The following is an 18,603-nucleotide window of genomic DNA, read 5'->3' on the forward strand; positions in this document are numbered from 1 at the left end:
GTTTTCTACATTTTCCGATACCCACCCCTGGTCGTTCCCCATGGGAGCGAGGGATTTGATCTGTAGTATAGAGCCCCCATCCACTCCAAAATTGCAAAAAGGACTTTATGGAGAGTGAATATTACTGAATCATGCAGATGTCAGGAATTCCAATAAAACTGATATGAGTGAAATGAAAACATCTGACGATGGGGACGTCGATGGGGACGTCAGTGGGGACGTCAGTGGGGACGTCGATGGGGACGTCGATGGGGACGTCGATGGGGACGTCAGTGGGGACGTCGATGGGGACGTCATGGGGACGTCAGTGGGGACGTCGATGGGGACGTCAGTGGGGACGTCAGTGGGGACGTCAGTGGGGACGTCAGTGGGGACGTCAGTGGGGACGTCAGTGGGGACATCGATGGGGACGTCAGTGGGGACGTCAGTGGGGACGTCAGTGGGGACGTCAGTGGGGACATCGATGGGGACGTCAGTGGGGACGTCAGTGGGGACGTCAGTGGGGACGTCAGTGGGGACGTCGATGGGGACGTCAGTGGGGACGTCGATGGGGACGTCGATGGGGACGTCAGTGGGGACGTCGATGGGGACGTCAGTGGGGACGTCAGTGGGGACATCGATGGGGACGTCAGTGGGGACGTCAGTGGGGACATCGATGGGGACGTCAGTGGGGACGTCAGTGGGGACGTCGATGGGGCGTCAGTGGGGACGTCAGTGGGGACGTCGATGGGGCGCCAGTGGGGACGTCAGTGGGGACATCGATGGGGGCGTCAGTGGGGACGTCAGTGGGGACATCAGTGGGGACGTCGATGGGGACGTCAGTGGGGACGTCAGTGGGGACGTCGATGGGGACGTCAGTGGGGACGTCAGTGGGGACGTCGATGGGGACGTCAGTGGGGACGTCAGTGGGGACGTCAGTGGGGACGTCAGTGGGGACGTCAGTGGGGACGTCAGTGGGGACGTCAGTGGGGACGTCAGTGGGGACGTCAGTGGGGACGTCAGTGGGGACGTCAGTGGGGACGTCAGTGGGGACGTCAGTGGGGACGTCGATGGGGACGTCAGTGGGGACGTCAGTGGGGACATCGATGGGGACGTCAGTGGGGACGTCAGTGGGGACGTCGATGGGGACGTCAGTGGGGACGTCAGTGGGGACGTCGAGTGGGGCGTCAGTGGGGACGTCAGTGGGGACGTCAGTGGGGACGTCAGTGGGGACGTCAGTGGGGACGTCAGTGGGGACGTCGATGGGGACGTCAGTGGGGACGTCAGTGGGGACGTCGATGGGGACGTCAGTGGGGACGTCGATGGGGACGTCAGTGGGGACGTCGATGGGGACGTCAGTGGGGCGTCAGGGGGGCGTCAGTGGGGGACGTCGATGGGGCGTCAGTGGGGGCGCAGTCAGTGGGGCGTCGTGGGGACGTCAGTGGGGACGTCAGTGGGGACATCGATGGGGGCGTCAGTGGGGGCGTCAGTGGGGACATCGTGGGGGCGTCAGTGGGGACGTGAGGGGCGTCAGTGGGGGCGTCAGTGGGGGGAGTGGGGGCGTCGATGGGGACGTCGATAGGGGTGGGGGCGATGGGGACGTCAGTGGGGCGGTGGGGACGTCGATGGGGACGTCAGTGGGGGCGTCAGTGGGGACATCGATGGGGGACGTCAGTGGGGGCGTCAGTGGGGACATCGCGGGGGCGTCAGTGGGGGCGTCAGTGGGGACGTCGATGGGGACGTCAGTGGGGACGTCAGTGGGGACATCGATGGGGACGTCAGTGGGGACGTCGATGGGGACGTCAGTGGGGACGTCGATGGGGACGTCAGTGGGGACGTCAGTGGGGACGTCGATGGGGACGTCAGTGGGGACGTCGATGGGGACGTCAGTGGGGACATCGATGGGGACGTCAGTGGGGACGTCAGTGGGGACGTCGATGGGGACGTCAGTGGGGACGTCAGTGGGGACATCGATGGGGACGTCAGTGGGGACGTCGATGGGGACGTCAGTGGGGACGTCGATGGGGGCGTCAGTGGGGCGTCAGTGGGGCGTCAGTGGGGCGTCAGTGGGGACGTCAGTGGGGACGTCGATGGGGACGTCAGTGGGGACGTCAGTGGGGACGTCAGTGGGGACGTCGATGGGGACGTCAGTGGGGACGTCAGTGGGGACGTCGATGGGGACGTCGAGTGGGGACGTCAGTGGGGACGTCAGTGGGGACGTCGATGGGGACGTCGATGGGGACGTCGATGGGGACGTCGATGGGGACGTCGATGGGGACGTCGATGGGGACGTCGATGGGGACGTCGATGGGGACGTCGATGGGGACGTCGATGGGGACGTCGATGGGGACGTCGATGGGGACGTCGATGGGGACGTCAGTGGGGACGTCGATGGGGACGTCGATGGGGACGTCGTGGGGACGTCGGTGGGGACGTCAGTGGGGACGTCAGTGGGGACGTCAGTGGCGGTTGGATTTATGGCTGCATTAGGGAGAAAAGGCTGAGGAGACAGATTTGTGGCGTCGCTCCTCTTCCTCTTGTTTCTCTGTCTTGCATTAAGGACCCTGGTCAATTAGCGTGGGACGACGTTAGCGGTGCCACTGACTGTGCTTTTACGACTACATGAAAAATGCATTGGTTCTCTGGTATTGGGAGAGACTTAGGGGTAGTTAGACGTGAACACACACACAGTACGACTGTGTGTGGTGGGGGGGTCTTCTATTAAAAGTGCCATGATTAAACTCTGACCTTTGACCCATAATAATAATTATTGAATTATGTTTTTCCCTCTTTAGAACTGACTAAATGATCAAGTTTTCCCCCCTTTTTTTGGGGGGGTAAACTATAATAATCTATAATCTACATCACCTTTCCAGGTATTTGAACAATTCATTACAAATCAAATCATGTAACTGTTACCATGGATTTTTATAAAATAAAGCTTTTTTATTCTATATAACATATTCAGTGTGTCATTCTGTCTAATATAACACATTACTACTACACAATGTTCCACTGGACGTAATAGCCTTCTCCCCCTGTTAATCCAGGGCTGCTGTCATGATCTCATAGTCTCTTAGCATACCTCTAACTGTAATACCTCCAATACCTTTCATACCTTTCAAACCTCTCATACCTTTCATACCTTTCAAACCTCTCATACCTTTCATACCTTTCAAACCTCTCATACCTTTCAAACCTCCAATACCTTTCATACCTTTCAAACCTCCAATACCTTTCATACCTTTCAATCCTCCAATACCTATCATACCTTTCAAACCTCTCATACCTTTCATACCTTTCAAGCCTCCAATACCTATCATACCTTTCAAACCTCTCATACCTTTCAATCCTCCAATACCTATCATACCTTTCATACTTTTCAAACCTCCAATACCTATCATACCGTTCAAACCTCTCATACCTTTCATACCTTTCAAACCTCTCATACCTTTCAAACCTCTCATACCTTTCATACCTTTCAAACCTCTCATACCTTTCAAACCTCCAATACCTTTCATACCTTTCAATCCTCCAATACCTTTCATACCTTTCAATCCTCCAATACCTATCATACCGTTCAAACCTCTCATACCTTTCAAACCTCCAATACCTTTCATACCTTTCAATCCTCCAATACCTTTCAATCCTCCAATACCTATCATACCTTTCAAACCTCTCATACCGTTCAAACCTCCAATACCTCTCATACCTTTCAAACCTCCAATACCTCTCATACCTTTCAAACCTCCAATACCTTTCATACCTTTCAAACCTCTCATACCTTTCAAACCTCCAATACCTATCATACCGTTCAAACCTCTCATACCTTTCATACCTTTCAAACCTCTCATACCTTTCAAACCTCTCATACCTTTCATACCTTTCAAACCTCTCATACCTTTCAAACCTCCAATACCTTTCATACCTTTCAATCCTCCAATACCTTTCATACCTTTCAATCCTCCAATACCTATCATACCGTTCAAACCTCTCATACCTTTCAAACCTCTCATACCTTTCAAACCTCCAATACCTTTCATACCTTTCAATCCTCCAATACCTATCATACCTTTCAAACCTCTCATACCGTTCAAACCTCCAATACCTCTCATACCTTTCAAACCTCCAATACCTTTCATACCTTTCAATCCTCCAATACCTTTCATACCTTTCAAACCTCTCATACCTTTCAAACCTCCAATACCTATCATACCGTTCAAACCTCTCATACCTTTCATACCTTTCAAACCTCTCATACCTTTCAAACCTCTCATACCTTTCATACCTTTCAAACCTCTCATACCTTTCAAACCTCCAATACATTTCATACCTTTCAATCCTCCAATACCTTTCATACCTTTCAATCCTCCAATACCTATCATACCGTTCAAACCTCTCATACCTTTCAAACCTCCAATACCTTTCATACCTTTCAATCCTCCAATACCTTTCATACCTTTCAATCCTCCAATACCTATCATACCTTTCAAACCTCTCATACCGTTCAAACCTCCAATACCTCTCATACCTTTCAATCCTCCAATACCTTTCAAACCTCCAATACCTCTCATACCTCCAATACCTTTCAAACCTCCAATACCTCTCATACATCTAATCCCTCTGCCTCCAATACCTCTCATACCTCTATCTCTCATTCTTCTACCTTTAATATCTCTACCGATCACACCTCTCATACCTCTACCTCCAATACCTCTAATACATCTCAAACACCTCATACCTCTACCTCTAATACATATCATACCTCTAATACCTCTGCCTCCAATAACCTCTAATTTCTCTAACTCTAATTTTTTTATTTTTTCATTTTACCTTTATTTAACTAGGCAAGTCAGTTAAGAAAAAAATCTTATTTTCAATGACGGCCTAGGAACAGTGGGTTAACTGCCTGTTCTGGGGCAGAACGACAGATTTGTACCTTGTCAGCTCGAGGGTTTTGAACTTGCAACCTTCCGGTTACTAGTCCAATGCTCTAACCACTAGGCTACCCTGCCGCCCTCTACCTCTCATACCTCTCATACCTCTCATACCTCTCATACCTCTCATACTTCTCATATCTCCAATAGCTCTAATACCTCTCATACCTCCAATATATTTGATACCTATACCTATCATACCTCTACCTCTATTGCCTCTCATTCCTCTAATACCTCTAATACAAACATTTAGCTACACTCACATTAACATCTGCTAACTGTGTGTATGTGACAAATAACATTAGATTTGATTTGCCTCTCATACCTCTAATATCTTTACCTCTTATACCTCTACCTCTCATACATCTGCCTCCAATTTTTTATTTTTATTTTTTTATTTCACCTTTATTTAACCAGGTAGGCTAGTTGAGAACAAGTTCTCCAATACCTCTCATACCTCTGATACCTCCTTCTCTCATACCTCTAATACCTCTCATATCTCCAATATCTCTAATACCTCCAATACCCCTACCTCTCATACCTCCAATGTCTTTAATACCTCCACCTTTAATACATCTACCTCTCACACCTCTCATACATCTCATACCTCTACCCTCATACCTCTACCTTCAATACCTCTAATACCTCTTACTTCTAATACCTCTGCCTCCAATACCTCTCATTTTTCTAACTCTAATACCTCTCATACCTCTAATACCTCTACCTCTATCTCTAATACCTCTCTTACCTCTAATACACCTGCCTCCAATACCTCTTATATACCTATATATATCTTATATCTACCGCTAATGCTTCCAATATCTGTAATACCTCTACCCCTAATACCTCTCAAACCTCTAAAATCTCTCAAACCTCCAGTATATTTAATACCTCTACCTCCAATACCTCTCATACCTCTAATACACCTGCCTCCAATACCTATCATACCTCTAATACCTCCATCTTTAATACCTCTAAAACCTCTACTTCCAATAGCTCTTATTCCTCCAATATATTTAATACATCTACCTCTAATACCTCCAATACCTCATATACATTTCATACCTCTCATACCTCTAATACTTCTACCTCTCATACCTCACATATCTCTAAAACCTCTAATACCTCTCATTCCTCCAATATCTTTAAAACCTCTAACCTGAATACATCTACCTCCAATACCTCTCATACCTCTAATACCTCTCATATCTCCACTACCTCTCATACCTCTTCCTTTAATACCTCTAATACCTCTTCCTTTAATACCTCTAATACCTCTTCCTTTAATACCTCTAATACCTCTTCCTTTAATACCTCTAATACCTCTTCCTTTAATACCTCTAATACCTCTTCCTTTAATACCTCTAATACCTCTTCCTCTAATACCTCTTCCTCTAATACCTCTTCCTCTAATACCTCTTCCTCTAATACCTATCATACCTCTTCCTCTAATACCTTTCATATCTCTTCCTCTAATACCTCTTCCTCTAATAACTCGAATACCTCTTCCTTTAATACCTCTTCCTTTAATACCTCTCATACCTTTTTTAGTAACTCTAATACCTCTCATACCTCCAATACATGTCATACTTATATCTCTCATACTTCTCATACGTCTACCTCTCATACATCTAATACCTTTCATACCTCTGATACCTCTACCTCTCACTTCCGGCGCCGACAGAGATGGCCGCCTCGCTTCGCGTTCCTAGGAAACTGCAGTTTTGTGTTATTTCTTACATTGGTACCCCAGGTCATCTTAGGTTTCATTACATACAGCCGAGAAGAACTACTGAACATAAGAGCAGCGTCAACTCACCATCAGTACGACCAAGAATATGACTTTCGCGAAGCGGATCCTGCATTCTGCCTTTCACCAAGGACAACGGAATGGATCCCAGCCGGCGACCCCAAAAAACGACTTCGAAAAAGGGGAAAACGAAGCAGTCTTCTGGTCAGACTCCGGAGACGGGCACATCGTGCACCACTCCCTAGTATTCTCCTCGCCAATGTCCAGTCTCTTGACAACAAGGTTGATGAAATCCGAGCAAGGGTAGCATTCTAGAGGGACATCAGAGACTGTAACGTTCTTTGCTTCACGGAAACATGGCTCACTGGAGAGACGCTATCGGAGACGGTGCAGCCAGCTGGCTTCTCCACGCATCGCACCGACAGAAACAAACATCTTTCTGGTAAGAAGAGGGGCGGGGGCGTATGCTTTATGGTTAACGTGACGTGGTGTGGCCACAACAACATACAGGAACTCAAGTCCTTCTGTTCACCTGATTTAGAATTCCTCACAATCAAATGTAGACCGCATTATCTACCAAGGGAATTCTCTTCAATTATAATCACAGCCGTATATATTCCCCCCCAAGCAGACACATCGATGGCTCTGAACAAACTTTATTTGACTCTTTGCAAACTGGAATCCATATATCCGGAGGCTGCATTCATTGTAGCTGGGGATTTTAACAAGGCTAATCTGAAAACAAGACTCCCTAAATTTTATCAGCATATCGATTGCGCAACCAGGGCTGGAAAAACCTTGGATCATTGCTATTCCAACTTCCGCGACGCATATAAGGCCCTGCCCCGCCCTCCTTTCGGAAAAGCTGACCACGACTCCATTTTGTTGATCCCTGCCTACAGACAAAAACAAAAACAAGAAGCTCCCGCGCTGAGGTCTGTTCAACGCTGGTCTGACCAATCTGATTCCACACTCCAAGACTGCTTCCATCACGTGGACTGGGATATGTGTTCCGTATTGCGTCAGGCGACAACATTGACGAATATGCAGATTCGGTTTGCGAGTTTATTAGAACGTGCATTGAAGATGTCTTTCCCATAGCAACGATTAAAACATTCCCAAACCAGAAACCGTGGATTGATGGCAGCATTCGCGTGAAACTGAAAGCGCAAACCACTGCTTTTAATCAGGGCAAGGTGACTGGAAACATGACCGAATACAAACAGTGTAACTATTCCCTCCGCAAGGCAATCAAACAAGCTAAGCGTCAGTATAGAGACAAAGTAGAATCTCAATTCAACGGCTCAGACACAAGAGGTATGTGGCAGGGTCTACAGTCAATCACGGATTACAAAAAGAAAACCAGCACCGTCACGGACCAGGATGTCTTGCTCCCAGGCAGACTAAATAACTTTTTTGCCCGCTTTGAGGACAATACAGTGCCACTGACACTGCCCGCAACTAAAACATGCGGACTCTCCTTCACTGCAGCCGACGTGAGGAAAACATTTAAACGTGTCAACCCTCGCAAGGCTGCAGGCCCAGACGGCATCCCCAGCCGCGCCCTCAAAGCATGCGCAGACCAGCTGGCTGGTGTGTTTACGGACATATTCAATCAATCCCTATCCCAGTCTGTTGTTCCCACATGCTTCAAGAGGGCCACCATTGTTCCTGTTCCCAAGAAAGCTAAGGTAACTGAGTTAAACGACTACCGCCCCGTAGCACTCACTTCCGTCATCATGAAGTGCTTTGAGAGACTAGTCAAGGACCATATCACCTCCACCCTCCCTGACACCCTAGACCCACTCCAATTTGCTTACCGCCCAAATAGGTCCACAGACGATGCAATCTCAACCACACTGCACACTACTGAGAGGGTAGTACGTTTTAAGTTCCTCGGCGTACACATCACAGACAAACTGAATTGGTCCACACACACAGAAAGCATTGTGAAGAAGGCGCAGCAGCGCCTCTTCAACCTCAGGAGGCTGAAGAAATTTGTCTTGTCACCAAAAGCACTCACAAACTTCTACAGATGCACAATCGAGAGCATCCTGTCGGGCTTTATCACCGCCTGGTACGGCAACTGCTCCGCCCACAACCGTAAGGCTCTCCAGAGGGTAGTGAGGTCTGCACAACGCATCACCGGGGGCAAACTACCTGCCCTCCGGGACACCTACACCACCCGATGTCACAGGAAGGCCATAAAGATCATCAAGGACAACAACCACCCGAGCCACTGCCTGTTCACCCCGCTATCATCCAGAAGGCGAGGTCAGTACAGGTGCATCAAAGCTGGGACCGAGAGACTGAAAAACAGCTTCTATCTCAAGGCCATCAGACTGTTAAACAGCCACCACTAACATTGAGTGGCTGCTGCCAACACACTGACTCAACTCCAGCCACTTTAATAATGGGAATTGATGGGGAATGATGTAAAATATATCACTAGCCACTTTAAACAATGCTACCTAATATAATGTTTACATACCCTACATTATTCATCTCATATGTATACGTATATACTGTACTCTATATCATCGACTGCATCCTTATGTAATACATGTATCACTAGCCACTTTAACTATGCCACATTGTTTACATACTCATCTCATGTATATACTGCACTCAATACCATCTACTGTATCTTGCCTATGCCGCTCTGTACCATCACTCATTCATATATCTTTATGTACATATTCTTTATCCCCTTACACTTGTGTCTATAAGGTAGTAGTTTTGGAATTGTTAGCTAGATTACTTGTTGGTTATTACTGCATTGTCGGAACTAGAAGCACAAGCATTTCGCTACACTCGCACTAACATCTGCTAACCATGTGTATGTGACAAATAAAATGTGATTTTATTTGATACCTCCAATATCTCCCATTCATCCAATACGGCTACTTCTAATACCTCTCGTACCTCTAGTGCTTCTCGTTCCTCTAGTGCATCTCATATCTCTCATACCTCTAATACCTCTCATACCTCCAATACCTCTACCTCTCATACCTCTCATACCTCTTCCTCTAATACCTCTCATACCTCTTCCTCTAATACCTCTCATACCTCCAATACCTCTCATACATCCAATACCTCTCATACCTCCAATACCTCTCATACATCCAATACCTCTAATACCTCTTCCTCTAATACCTCTTCCTCTAATACCTCTAATACCTCTTCCTCTAATACCTCTAATACCTCTTCCTCTAATACCTCTTCCTCTAATACCTCTCATACCTCTTCCTCTAATACCTCTCATACCTCCAATACCTCTCATACATCCAATACCTCTCATACCTCCAATACCTCTCACACCTCCAATACCTCCAATTTCCCTCATACCTCTCATAACTCTCATACCTTCAATACCTCTCATACCTCTAATGCCTCTACCTCCAATATCTCTAATAGCTCTCATATTATATGGCAGGTTGCCTATTTTAAATGCAGTGAGTGAAGGTAGGAGCTGATGCAGGTGTCCCGGTTAAAGTGTCAGCATGCTTCAGTTTGGCTGGCAGCATTAAAATGTCAGCATGCTTCAGTTTGGCTGGCAGCATTAAAATGTCAGCATGCTTCAGTTTGGCTGGCAGCGTTAAAGTGTCAGCATGCTTCAGTTTGGCTGGCAGCATTAAAGTGTCAGCATGCTTCAGTTTGGCTGGCAGCATTAAAGCGTCAGCATGCTTCAGTTTGGCTGGCAGCATTAAAGCATCAGCATGCTTCAGTTTGGCTGGCAGCATTAAAGCGTCAGCATGCTTCAGTTTGGCTGGCAGCGTTAGTGTCAGCATGCTTCAGTTTGGCTGGCAGCGTTAAAGTGTCAGCATGCTTCAGTTTGGCTGGCAGCATTAAAGCATCAGCATGCTTCAGTTTGGCTGGCAGCATTAAAGCATCAGCATGCTTCAGTTTGGCTGGCAGCATTAAAGTGTCAGCATGCTTCAGTTTGGCTGGCAGCGTTAAAGCGTCAGCATGCTTCAGTTTGGCTGGCAGCATTAAAGCGTCAGCATGCTTCAGTTTGGCTGGCAGCATTAAAGCATCAGCATGCTTCAGTTTGGCTGGCAGCATTAAAGCGTCAGCATGCTTCAGTTTGGCTGGCAGCGTTAGTGTCAGCATGCTTCAGTTTGGCTGGCAGCGTTAAAGTGTCAGCATGCTTCAGTTTGGCTGGCAGCATTAAAGTGTCAGCATGCTTCAGTTTGGCTGGCAGCATTAAAGCGTCAGCATGCTTCAGTTTGGCTGGCAGCATTAAAGTGTCAGCATGCTTCAGTTTGGCTGGCAGCATTAAAGTGTCAGCATGCTTCAGTTTGGCTGGCAGCGTTAAAGTGTCAGCATGCTTCAGTTTGGCTGGCAGCATTAAAGTGTCAGCATGCTTCAGTTTGGCTGGCAGCATTAAAGTGTCAGCATGCTTCAGTTTGGCTGGCAGCATTAAAGTGTCAGCATGCTTCAGTTTGGCTGGCAGCATTAAAGTGTCAGCATGCTTCAGTTTGGCTGGCAGCATTAAAATGTCAGCATGCTTCAGTTTGGCTGGCAGCGTTAAAGTGTCAGCATGCTTCAGTTTGGCTGGCAGCATTAAAGTGTCAGCATGCTTCAGTTTGGCTGGCAGCATTAAAGTGTCAGCATGCTTCAGTTTGGCTGGCAGCATTAAAGTGTCAGCATGCTTCAGTTTGGCTGGCAGCATTAAAATGTCAGCATGCTTCAGTTTGGCTGGCAGCGTTAAAGTGTCAGCATGCTTCAGTTTGGCTGGCAGCATTAAAGCGTCAGCATGCTTCAGTTTGGCTGGCAGCATTAAAGTGTCAGCATGCTTCAGTTTGGCTGGCAGCGTTAAAGCGTCAGCATGCTTCAGTTTGGCTGGCAGCGTTAAAGCGTCAGCATGCTTCAGTTTGGCTGGCAGCGTTAAAGCGTCAGCATGCTTCAGTTTGGCTGGCAGCATTAAAGCGTCAGCATGCTTCAGTTTGGCTGGCAGCATTAAAGCGTCAGCATGCTTCAGTTTGGCTGGCAGCATTAAAGCGTCAGCATGCTTCAGTTTGGCTGGCAGCATTAAAGCGTCAGCATGCTTCAGTTTGGCTGGCAGCATTAAAGCGTCAGCATGCTTCAGTTTGGCTGGCAGCATTAAAGTGTCAGCATGCTTCAGTTTGGCTGGCAGCATTAAAGCGTCAGCATGCTTCAGTTTGGCTGGCAGCATTAAAATGTCAGCATGCTTCAGTTTGGCTGGCAGCATTAAAGCGTCAGCATGCTTCAGTTTGGCTGGCAGCATTAAAATGTCAGCATGCTTCAGTTTGGCTGGCAGCATTAAAGTGTCAGCATGCTTCAGTTTGGCTGGCAGCATTAAAGTGTCAGCATGCTTCAGTTTGGCTGGCAGCATTAAAGTGTCAGCATGCTTCAGTTTGGCTGGCAGCATTAAAGTGTCAGCATGCTTCAGTTTGGCTGGCAGCATTAAAATGTCAGCATGCTTCAGTTTGGCTTCAGTTTGGCTGGCAGCATTAAAGTGTCAGCATGCTTCATTTCGGATAATAGAAATAGAAGGGATTTATGCTGGAGAGGTTTGTACTTACTACTCCATGGCACTCAATTAAAAGACAAACAACCAGGTATTGTTACCCAAAAGCCTATATTATTAGCATGAGGACTGATACTTTATGATCTCTATACGTCTCTATTCCTGAGGTGCCTGCAATTAAATTGACAGTTAACTAAAAGAATTGAAAAATGTGAGCCTTTTCGACACTGTACCTCTGACTCTCATTCCTCTCGTACCTCTAATACCTCTAATTCCCCATGCAGGGGAGTCATGGCAGTACCTGTCACCCGCTCTGTCACCCGCTCTAGTCCTACAGCCATATGTCTCGTTGAAATTAAATCTGCATTAAAACCTCTCACACCCCTTTATTTTCTGAAGGCTCTGCCACCATAATGAGTGTGAACTGAGTGCTCACTCAGAGACAGGCGGCTCAGATCACATGGGTGTTAGCTACAGTTAGTCGACTGTAGAGGGCTCGTCGCATGTGATTTGCTTAACCTGTCAAAGGCCGGCGATTGATTAAATTTCACCTTGGAGAACTGTTAATTAATAACGTTATGGATGTGACAGGCCTTTATTAAGGGCCCGGGATAGGAGATGATGTCTGTAGAAGTGTGGATGTGTGTGAGTGTGGACGTGTGTAACTATACTTGTGGGGACCAGAATTCCCCCAGTACCTCTATACGATTAGGCTTAGGTTGATGAGCTAGTTTTGGGTTAATGTTAGGTTTATGGAAAATAGGATTTTGAATAGGACTGAATTGTGTGTCCCCACAAGGTTAGTTATACAAGACTGTGTGTGTGTGTGTTTTCAACCTCAACTAGTCTATTTGGGGCTCTGGCCTTATACAGCACTGGTCTGGATCAAGGTTACCTCTGGAGCACAGATATGTATGCACAACCACCAGACCCTTTTCTATTAATGTGGATTGCCCATATGTCCAGTAGTGTGTGTGTGCGCGCATGTGTGTGTACTACGTATGTGCATGCCTGTGTGTGTGTGTGTCTGGCCCGACACTGCCAGCTGCATCTCGTCTCCTCTGTCTCTGTCCTGAACTCTGTTTTACAATCTATCTGTGATGAATTCATAATTACGTCGATCCTTTTATGATATGGACTTGACTAAGAACTGGACCTGAAACCGAGCATATTTCACCATGCAGTTACCACCACAGATGGCTCTGGGCTTTGTCCCCTCTGTCGTCTGACACTATGGGACGGTGCCAAATGGGAGAGCGAGAGAGGGAGAGAGAGGGAGAGAGAGGGAGAGAGAGTGAGAGGGAGAGGGAGAGGGAGAGGTGGAGAGAGGGAGAGGGAGAGGTGGAGAGAGGGAGGTGGAGAGAGGGAGAGGGAGAGAGGGAGAGGGGGAGAGTGAGGGGGAGAGTGAGAGGGAGAGTGAGAGGGAGAGTGAGAGTGAGAGTGAGAGTGAGAGGGGAGGGAGAGAGAGGGAGAGAGAGGGAGAGAGAGGGAGAGAGAGGGAGAGAGAGGGAGAGAGAGAGAGAGAGGGAGAGAGAGAGGGAGAGAGAGAGGGAGAGAGGGAGGAGAGAGAGGGGAGAGAGAGGGAGAGAGGGAGAGAGAGGGAGAGGGAGGGAGGGAGAGGGAGGGAGAGAGAGAGAGAGAGTTCAGACAGACAGACAGACAGACAATAGGGTGAAATCCTGTGTGCGTGTGTTTTAATTGCCCCAGTTAATATTGTCTGTCTTCATGTTCCTCCCCAGTGGACTGGGACACAGCATTATGTTGGCAGCATGCTTCTCTTCCTGAGAGCGAGATGTCTTCTAGCCCCGTTCTGTCTCCGCATCATTAGTTCCCCAGTGACAGAATACACCAGAACACAATACTGTACAGTATATTGCCCCGTCGGCCCAATCTGGCAACAGTTTCCCATAGTCAAGAATCATGTCCGAATCATGTTTTTGTCTGTTTGAACTCCTTCAGAGTGGGAGTGAAGGAGGTTTGTTTAGATGGAAAACCTTCTGATTGTGATCACTCATCAGGCTGACATACCAGAGGTCTGCTTCTCCACGGCCGAATGTTCCAAATTTAACATTGCTAGAAACACACACACACAAACGGCTCATTCCAAGGGCCCCAGCAGTAGATTGTATTGTTGCCAACAGCCATTACCCGGCAGAAACAACTTCACCATGTTTAAATGACCACTGGTGCTCAGAGCATATCGTATATCCTGGATAATTTATTAGATTATGACGCTAGGTTGTGAATGGATGGAATGAGACAGATATTGAAATAAAACCCTGTACTGCAGATGATCAGGATTATGGCTACGTATGTATTTTTCCAATGGAATTCGTTTTATAATAGTAGTAGTTATGTCTTATATGATGAATATCTACAGAGTAATTTGTCTAAATGAGTACTAGTCATTAACACACACACACACACACACACACACACACACACACACACACACACACACACACACACACACACACACACACACACACACACACACACACACACACACACACACACACACACACACACACACACACACACACACACACACAGCTGTCCATGCTCTCCTCAAGGCTTCAGGTCATATTGGACTACAGATCCCACAACAAATAGGTGGCCTGTGACAGAAATAAGGTGTAAGAAGTCGATACTTGTTTCTTTCCCTCCCTCCCTCCCTCCCAATACAAGGCTCTGCATAATGTGCTGCTCCTGCATGCTGGCCGGCCCTCTCCTCTCCTATACATCACAACCCTAATCTCAGACCTGTCCAGGTGTGTGTGAGAAGGAAAAGAAAGCGAGAGGAGAGTAGAGAAAGCAAATGAGCGAGTAAGTGTGTGGTAAAGAGAGAGAGAGAGAGAATAGACAGATCGAAAGAGAATGAGAGAGAGAGTGTGAGAGAGAATACTGTAGAGTAAAGCAGAGAAGCTTTGTGGCAGCAGTGGGGTAAGATTGGCCTGGGCTGTCTGGGCTTGATTAATGGTCCTGTGAGGGTGAGAGAGTCCCGGCCCAGGCAGCGGGGTCCGTCCCTGTGGCATGTGATCCTGATTGGCTTTGTCCTGTGCGTCTGCGCTGGAGGAGCGGACATTAAGATTAAGTGATGCTGTCGTGTCAGGGAGCAGTGCACTGCATCATCCTGGGGAAGAGACAGCTGTGCTGCTTATTCCTTCAGCACCAGGGGAGAGCTGCCAGCTATATAGCAGGGCCCAGCCCAGAGCACAGCAGAGCTGAGCAGTCCAGATCAGAGCAGAGCACAGCAGCCCAGAGCACAGCAGTCCAGATCAGAGCAGAGCAGAGCACAGCAGCCCAGAGCACAGCAGCCCAGATCAGAGCAGTCCAGATCAGAGCAGAGCAGTGCAGATCAGAGCAGTCCAGAGCAGCAGCCCAGCCCAGAAGTCCAGATCAGAGCAGTCCAGATCAGAGCAGTCCAGATCAGAGCAGTCCAGAGCAGCAGCCCAGCCCAGAGCAGCAGCCCAGCCCAGAAGTCCAGATCAGAGCAGTCCAGATCAGAGCAGATCAGAGCATTCCAGATCAGAGCAGTCCAGATCAGAGCAGTCCAGATCAGAGCAGTCCAGAGCAGCAGCCCAGCCCAGAGCAGCAGCCCAGCCCAGAAGTCCAGATCAGAGCAGTCCAGATCAGAGCAGTCCAGATCAGAGCAGTCCAGATCAGAGCAGCCCAGCGCAGAGCAGCAGTCCAGATCAGAGCAGCAGAGCAGTCCAGATCAGAGCAGCCCAGCCCAGAGCAGCAGAGCAGTCCAGACCAGAGCAGCCCAGCCCAGAGCAGCAGAGCAGTCCATATCAGAGCAGCCCAGTGCAGAGCAGCAGTCCAGATCAGAGCAGTCCAGATCAGAGCAGCCCAGAACAGCAGTCCAGATCAGAGCAGCCCAGCCCAGAGCAGCAGAGCAGATCAGAGCAGCCCAGCCCAGAGCAGCAGAGCAGTCCAGATCAGAGCAGCCCAGCCCAGAGCAGCAGCCCAGCCCAGAAGTCCAGATCAGAGCAGTCCAGATCAGAGCAGATCAGATCAGAGCAGCCCAGCCCAGAGCAGCAGAGCAGTCCAGATCAGATCAGAGCAGAGCAGCAGAGCAGTCCAGATCAGAGCAGTCCAGAGCAGAGCAGCAGTCCAGATCAGAGCAGTCCAGAGCAGAGCAGCAGTCCAGAGCAGCCCAGCCCAAAGCAGTCCAGAGCAGAGCAGCAGTCCAGATCAGAGCACCCCAGCCCAAAGCAGAGCAGAGCAGCCCAAAGTAGCCCAGCCCAGAGCACAGCAGCCCAGCCCAGAGCAGCCCAACCCAAAGCAAAGCAGAGCAAGGCCCACATTTATATTAGGAAACATCTGCTCAGTGCAGTTCAACCTCTGCTTTCTGTTTATAAATAAGCAATCACTAAGAACACATACAGAGAGAGAGAGAGGACCATGCCTATAGGGAACATTAGTGGTGCAAAGGAGCACATCTCCTCTGAGCTGAAGAGATGTGTTGGGAATCTTGTATCAGGACCTGCAAATGCTGTCTTAGTTGTTATTGTTCAAGATTCTATACTACACTGACCATTGTCAGTAACCTCAAATGTTCACTACCTGATTCAAATCAAATTAAAATTCTGATTTGATATGATTAGATTGAGTTAAATTTTCTATCCACACACCGATACCGAAACACACTCAAAGCATGGGCACCAAACTAATCCACACATATACTGAGCTGTATAACATTGATTGTATATATTTAACGATAGCTGGATAAAAACAGCCATTGTGTGTGTGGTAGCAGATCATATCAGTGTGTAGCGTAGCCTGGGCCCTGTGTATGAGATAAGATCACAGTGTAGCATATCCTGGGCCCTGTGTATGAGAAGATCGGTGTGTAGCGTAGCCTGGGCCCTGTGTATGAGATAAGATCACAGTGTAGCATATCCTGGGCCCTGTGTATGAGAAGATCGGTGTGTAGCGTAGCCTGGGCCCTGTGTATGAGATAAGATCACAGTGTAGCATATCCTGGGCCCTGTGTATGAGAAGATCATTGCATAGCGTAGCCTGGGCCCTGTGTATGAGATAAGATCAGTGTGTAGCATATCCTGGGCCCTGTGTATGAGATCAGATCAGTGTGTAGCGTAGCCTGGGCCCTGTGTATGAGATAAGATGTGTGTAGCATATCCTGGGCCCTGTGTATGAGATCAGATCAGTACGTAGTGTAGCCTGGGCCTGTGTATAAAAAGCAGATCAGATCAGTGTGTAGTGTAGCCTAGGCCTGTGTATAAAAAGCAGATCAGATCCGTGTGTAGTGTAGCCTAGGCCTGTGTATAAAAAGCAGATCAGATCCGTGTGTAGTGTAGCCTGGGCCTGTGTATAAAAAGCAGATCAGATCCGTGTGTAGTGTAGCCTAGGCCTGTGTATAAAAAGCAGATCAGATCCGTGTGTAGTGTAGCCTAGGCCTGTGTATAAAAAGCAGATCAGATCCGTGTGTAGTGTAGCCTAGGCCTGTGTATAAAAAGCAGATCAGATCCGTGTGTAGTGTAGCCTAGGCCTGTGTATAAAAAGCAGATCAGATCAGTGTGTAGTGTAGCCTAGGCCTGTGTATAAAAGCAGATCAGATCAGTGTGTAGTGTAGCCTAGGCCTGTGTATAAAAAGCAGACCAGATCCGTGTGTAGTGTAGCCTAGGCCTGTGTATAAAAGCAGATCAGATCCGTGTGTAGTGTAGCCTAGGCCTGTGTATAAAAGCAGATCAGATCCGTGTGTAGTGTAGCCTAGGCCTGTGTATAAAAAGCAGATCAGATCCGTGTGTAGTGTAGCCTAGGCCTGTGTATAAAAAGCAGATCAGATCCGTGTGTAGTGTAGCCTAGGCCTGTGTATAAAAAGCAGATCAGATCCGTGTGTAGTGTAGCCTAGGCCTGTGTATAAAAAGCAGATCAGATCCGTGTGTAGTGTAGCCTAGGCCTGTGTATAAAAAGCAGATCAGATCCGTGTGTAGTGTAGCCTGGGCCTGTGTATAAAAAGCAGATCAGATCAGTGTGTAGTGTAGCCTGGGCCTGTGTATAAAAAGCAGATCAGATCAGTGTGTAGTGTAGCCTAGGCCTGTGTATAAAAGCAGATCAGATCCGTGTGTAGTGTAGCCTGGGCCTGTGTATAAAAGCAGATCAGATCAGTGTGTAGTGTAGCCTAGGCCTGTGTATAAAAAGCAGATCAGATCCGTGTGTAGTGTAGCCTAGGCCTGTGTATAAAAAGCAGATCAGATCAGTGTGTAGTGTAGCCTAGGCCTGTGTATAAAAAGCAGATCAGATCAGTGTGTAGTGTAGCCTAGGCCTGTGTATAAAAAGCAGATCAGATCAGTGTGTAGTGTAGCCTAGGCCTGTGTATAAAAAGCAGATCAGATCAGTGTGTAGTGTAGCCTAGGCCTGTGTATAAAAAGCAGATCAGATCAGTGTGTAGTGTAGCCTAGGCCTGTGTATAAAAA

The 18,603-nt window shown here is 48.0% G+C and overlaps 2 protein-coding genes across 6 annotated transcripts in view; one reads left to right on the forward strand and one right to left on the reverse strand.

The window, feature by feature from the left end:
- LOC118369854 (leucine-rich melanocyte differentiation-associated protein-like) overlaps positions 1 to 18,603 on the forward strand; it is a 522,398-nt gene that overhangs the window by 64,200 nt on the left and 439,595 nt on the right. The gene's annotated exons all lie outside the window — the stretch shown is intronic.
- On the reverse strand, positions 2,860 to 4,742 carry LOC127916539 (collagen alpha-2(IV) chain-like). 5 transcript variants are annotated; one of them, XM_052498733.1, is made up of 4 exons: positions 4,376 to 4,742; positions 4,151 to 4,276; positions 3,971 to 4,051; positions 2,860 to 3,439 (listed from the first exon to the last, which is right to left on the reverse strand). In XM_052498733.1, the coding sequence occupies exons 1-4, from the start codon at positions 4,740 to 4,742 to the stop codon at positions 3,021 to 3,023; spliced, it is 993 nt and encodes a 330-aa protein (XP_052354693.1). In that variant the 3' UTR covers positions 2,860 to 3,020. The 5 variants fall into 5 exon arrangements, with proteins under 5 accessions (XP_052354693.1, XP_052354692.1, XP_052354694.1 ...); XM_052498732.1 differs by lacking the exon at positions 4,376 to 4,742 and adding an exon at positions 3,755 to 3,889 and having other exon boundaries at positions 2,860 to 3,709; positions 4,151 to 4,293; XM_052498734.1 differs by lacking the exon at positions 4,151 to 4,276 and having other exon boundaries at positions 3,971 to 4,024; positions 4,313 to 4,742.

The sequence above is a fragment of the Oncorhynchus keta genome, chromosome 36 (assembly GCF_023373465.1).
Source record: "Oncorhynchus keta strain PuntledgeMale-10-30-2019 chromosome 36, Oket_V2, whole genome shotgun sequence".
In the NCBI taxonomy this organism is placed as follows: Eukaryota; Metazoa; Chordata; class Actinopteri; order Salmoniformes; family Salmonidae; genus Oncorhynchus; species Oncorhynchus keta.